The following is a 4,918-nucleotide window of genomic DNA, read 5'->3' as shown; positions in this document are numbered from 1 at the left end:
GTCATGACAATCTGTCCACAAGGTTTTGAGTAATGTTGTCCACAGACAGACAGACAGACAGACAGAACGACAGACATTTGCGACCGAAAACATAACCTCATCCTTGGTGGAGGTAATTACTATAACAAACAGAAAGCCTATCTACTATTTGTATGGGCACAACTACACATTTATGCATTTCAACATTATGTCTCCCCATCAGCTTGACAGTGGTTTAGTCCACTATTGACCTGTTTAAGGGTACACAGAGCCATGTGGGAATGTTCCTAAGTAGTGTTTCCAGTTGTACGTATTTATACCATAATTTTTGGGTCTATGTGGCAAACAGTAAGTTTTGAAAAGCCTAAATGTATGGTAGTTTAAGTATTTTGTGCACCAATAAAACTGTCATTTTTATTTACGTGGACACACACATTAGAAAGTCCAGTCTGACAAGCCAGACTGCATACTTTCACATGTTCGCCAATCAACCTTTCCTTGGCCCAAGTTGGTGGAGGACTGTCTCTCCTTTTTTAATCTCCTGTTTATTGGGCAATGCACAGGATGAAACAGACATTGTGGTGGGTGATAATTAGCCAGATTRGAACTCCGACACGCCTCATTAATATATATATAAACAAACTTTGKGTTTTTCTGTTTTCATAACTGAAGCAACAATAGATGTGTCAGCTGTAAAAACCACAGGGGATTATTTTTTAAAAACAATTAGGAGAAAAWTTCAAAATATTTTACTGTATGATTACACTGTTCCAAACATGATCCACAAAGACTCAATTTTCTGCCTTTAATCAAGACGGATACTGATTTCTGGACCTGATCATCACCAGGACCGCTTTCTTCCACCTCTTAATATCACTAAAACTAGAAGCATCTTTAAAATGATGTAGAAAAACTGATCCATGCATTTGTCTAGTCTTGGCAAGACTATTGTCAAACCTATAGCTAGGGTTGGTTTGGGTTTCCTGAGCTATCCTTTATTTGTGCTGCTAAAGGTCCAGCCTGCTGGAGAACAAATGTCCATAATTTTGTAACTCTGCTGTCTTTACTCTCTTTACAAGTTTATATTCAAAATATTTCTATCATGACATTTATTTTTCCTCTCATGGATAAGACACCTGGACTAGTTATTCTGTGCTTGTCTGTCTTTTTCATGTCCTCTCAAACCCCAGCCTACTGAGCCAGATGGGTGTCCATCCTGAGCTCGGTTCTGTTGCAGGTTTCTTTYTATTAAAAGGGAGTTGTTCCTTTCCATTGTCGCCATTGAGTTACTCAGATTAGGAATAAATACAAAGTCAGTCTTCAACAAAATCTGCTGGCTTCATTAAATAAATAACTTTTAATAACAGGTATTTTTTTATTGTATGTGAATCTTGTACAGAGCCCTGAAATGAGTTTGGTTGTAACTTGAATTATAAACAAATTGAACTGAGAGGGAAAAAAAAAACATTTGATTTTGTCACGTAGCCAGCACACAGTTCACACGGTGATCCGACATGTTTCTTGGCACGCSGCACAACAAGGAAGACTTATGATTTGTTCTTCTGTGTAAAGATGCCAAAAGGCTCGMGTTATGAGGAACTGTTTTCAGAAATAACAGCCACAGAAACGCTGCGGTTCTACAACTGCTGTCAACGCTATATTCAATTTGTTATTGCACAAACAGAAAAACACTAAAGCATGAATCTACAGAGGAAATACAAGTTTTTGTTAAGGTATGCAGAAGATTTTCAACGCCAGAGGTGCTGCAAAAAATTTAATAAAATAAAAACAGAGGAATCGAAAACCTTTAACAGGTACACATTCATCCTATAGTTTTTATCTGTTTCCTGCAGACGGAATTTAAATCAGGTTGACTTTCGCTGTTTTCGTGTCCTACATTTTAAACTAACAGTTTTGTCTTCGTAGGTCACATCCCGCAGTCTGCTTCAACCGGAAAATGTATCAAATTAAAAAAAAAATGAATTACCAATTCTAAATTGTTCCTAAGGTTTTTTTTAATGCACATTTTTCCTGCTTCAACATGAAAGCTGGAGGCGCAGCAGACACTGCGGCAGCTCACCTGTGCAGAACCAGRACCTGGTATTTGATGGGTTTGGCTTCCAGAGTTAAATCCTCCTCCCTCCCCCGAAGGTTCACGCAGCCAGAGGTCTGGCATTTGGCCTGGGAGATCCGTTTGGGGAAACGAGATGCATTAATGGAGTTTCTGAGGAGTAAAGGAAAGTAGAAATAAAACATCAGCTGATAAAATAGACAAGAGTTAGGCAACTTCAGATGACTTATAGAAGACTTTAGATGAAATTAAATCAAAAAGATGACCACAGAATTTAAAAGAATAAAACAAAAAATAATAAATTAAAAATATATAATGAAATAAAATGCGCATAAAATATACTTTAATGAAAGTCAATGTGAAACAGGACAAAATGTTCTTCTAAGGAATTTTAAATTCTCAAGTCTACAACATTTTTTAAGGGAAAAACAAGAACTAAAAGCTGCCTCACCACAACTTTATTCACCTAAAGTATTCATCTCTGAGGGCCTTAGGGGCCATGTTGCCAAAAAAAAAAAAAGAAAAAGAAAAAAAAAACGAGGCATAAAACCCAATGAAAGGATCATTTAATGAGCAAAATTAGGCATTCTATTGTTTTTCTGGATAGCTCTGAGAAACAGATCTGAAAACACTTAAAGGTTTGACTCAAAGACCACAAACATTTCCTGTGAATATATTCAAAGAGTAGCCAGAGAGTAAATTCCTCCATCGTTAGCTTGGTGTGTTCAGAGTCTAATGATGTCCAAACATCGTTCAGCTATTTTGAAGTAGGGTTATGCGGAAAACTAACGACAAATTAATATCTTACCTAACATCAATAGATCTTTGAGTGGCCTTGAAGTGGTGTTAAGGTTCATTTACAGTACAGAATTACAGCTATGGGCTAACAGCTATGAGCTAACTGCTATGGGCTAACAGCCATGAGCTAACAGCTATGAGCTAACAGCTATGGGCTAACAGCTATGAGCTAACAGCTATGGGCTAACAGCTATGAGCTAACAGCTATGGGCTAACACCTATAGGCTAACAGCTATGAGCTAACAGCTATGGGCTAACAGCTATGGGCTAACAGCTATGAGCTAACAGCTATGGGCTAACAGCTATGGGCTAACAGCTATGAGCTAACAGCTATGGGCTAACAGCTATGGGCTAACAGCTGTGAGCTAACAGCTATGGGCTAACAGCTCATCTGAATGCAGTCAAAACCAAATAAATTTGAAATGTCTCCCACCCCACGTTATTCTCACTGGAAACCTCCAGCTGAGTGCAAGTTTCAGTTAAAAAGGTTAGTGATTTACGCCATCCCTCTGCTCAAATTGATAGTGAACAACATTTATAAGGAAGTCTTCAGTCTCAAAACGATCACAGGGTTTTTCAGTTTGCATGTGCGAGTCTCAGAGACTCAGTCTTGTCACTTAAATTTCGAACATATTCAAAATTTTCAATGCTTTCAAAAACTTGCAACCGTCTCAAAGCCGATGTGAGTTTACTTTATTTTGACAATGATGGTCTAATGGTCAGACCCAGAGTGCAGACAGAAGGAAAAATCCAAAAGATCTGAAATGGCAGGGAAAAAAAACAAGCACTCAAGAATGACATGGAGGACCACAAGGGAGACCAAGACCTCAGGCAGGAAGTCTAAATAATGAACTGCTGCTGAAACTGAGACTGAATRTATGGAGCCTTTGACTTGATCACTAACTGGAAACAGATGAGAGTGGAAGGCAGACTGAAAGAGATGCTGAATGAGGGTAAATGAAAAATATCACGGGGAATAGATCACCTAAAAGTAATAATGTAAAAATTTTAGCTAATGTTCAGCTGTTATTAGCTAAAGTTAGTTCAAATTACTTTAATTTGGCCAATTTTTGATATAYTGAGCAAAAAATTGGTATACSGGTAGCTAAGACTTAGCTCTATCATAAATAGCAGCTGAAATAAAAATCCAAGATGGCCACCAAAGCTAGTTTTAAAGGTCTTTTATTTGAGATATTGACATGAAAACTTATGTACTGGTAGTTGGGAGCAAGCTCTATAACATATTGAAGCCTCAAGAAAATTCAACAATTGTAGCCAAAGCTATTTTGGCTACCTTTTTCCCATTGGAAATGAACGGAGCTTAATTCAACATCCTTAAATTTATTTAAATTTAATGTTTCTAAATCTTTACAGAACCTTACACATTATATTCTGGTTTTGCTCCTATTAAATGCCTTGTGACAATTTTAGCTACTGTCATGCTAGTTTTAGCTTTTTTCAGATATTTCAGCTAAAATTCTTCTTTCTTCTACTATTCTTCTGCTTTTTTACTTTTTTGTGCTTTTATCTGCTAATTTGAGTTATTTATGCTTCTTACAGTTGCTTTCTGCTATATTCAGCTATTTTAGCCTTTAGCTTTTTATGCTATTATGGCTAAATTTTTGCTCCTTTTTACTGTTTTTCTGCATTTTTTTTAGTTTTTATTTTTATTTTTTGCTTCTTTCAGCTTTTCAAATTTAACTTACAATAATACTTTTGTTAAACATGTTCAGCTCAATTTTAGCTTCTTCAGCAGCTTTCAGCTTATGTTTTCAGCAACAGGCATTCACAATAGCTTTTTCATAGGAAATGCAATTTCTCTAGTTGACTAATATTTCTGTGATCGATTATTGTACAGTACCTTCTGAGTATAGACTTGTTCTATATTATTGATTATTGTACAGCACCTTGTGAATTCCATTTCTATGAAAGGCGCTTTATAAATGAAATTTCACTTACTTACTTATTTACTTAGTTACTTAGTTACATAGTTACTTACTTACTTACTTTACTTACTTACTTTACTTTACTTACTTACTTACTTACTTACTTACTTTACTTACTTACTTT

The 4,918-nt window shown here is 36.2% G+C and overlaps 1 protein-coding gene across 1 annotated transcript in view; it reads right to left on the bottom strand.

Annotated features, from left to right (window-relative positions):
* Nucleotides 1-4,918, bottom strand: part of il17a/f3 (interleukin 17a/f3) — a 19,216-nt gene that overhangs the window by 6,803 nt on the left and 7,495 nt on the right. Inside the window, exon 3 of the mRNA XM_014027293.1 lies at nt 2,060-2,203. Within this exon, the coding sequence (XP_013882747.1) occupies nt 2,060-2,203 (144 nt within the window). The remainder of the gene's footprint in view (nt 1-2,059; nt 2,204-4,918) is intronic.

This window comes from Austrofundulus limnaeus, unplaced genomic scaffold (genome assembly GCF_001266775.1).
Source record: "Austrofundulus limnaeus strain Quisiro unplaced genomic scaffold, Austrofundulus_limnaeus-1.0 Scaffold632, whole genome shotgun sequence".
Lineage (NCBI taxonomy): Eukaryota > Metazoa > Chordata > Actinopteri > Cyprinodontiformes > Rivulidae > Austrofundulus > Austrofundulus limnaeus.
Note: the sequence above shows the minus strand (reverse complement) of the source record. Positions and strands in the feature narration are given on the sequence as shown.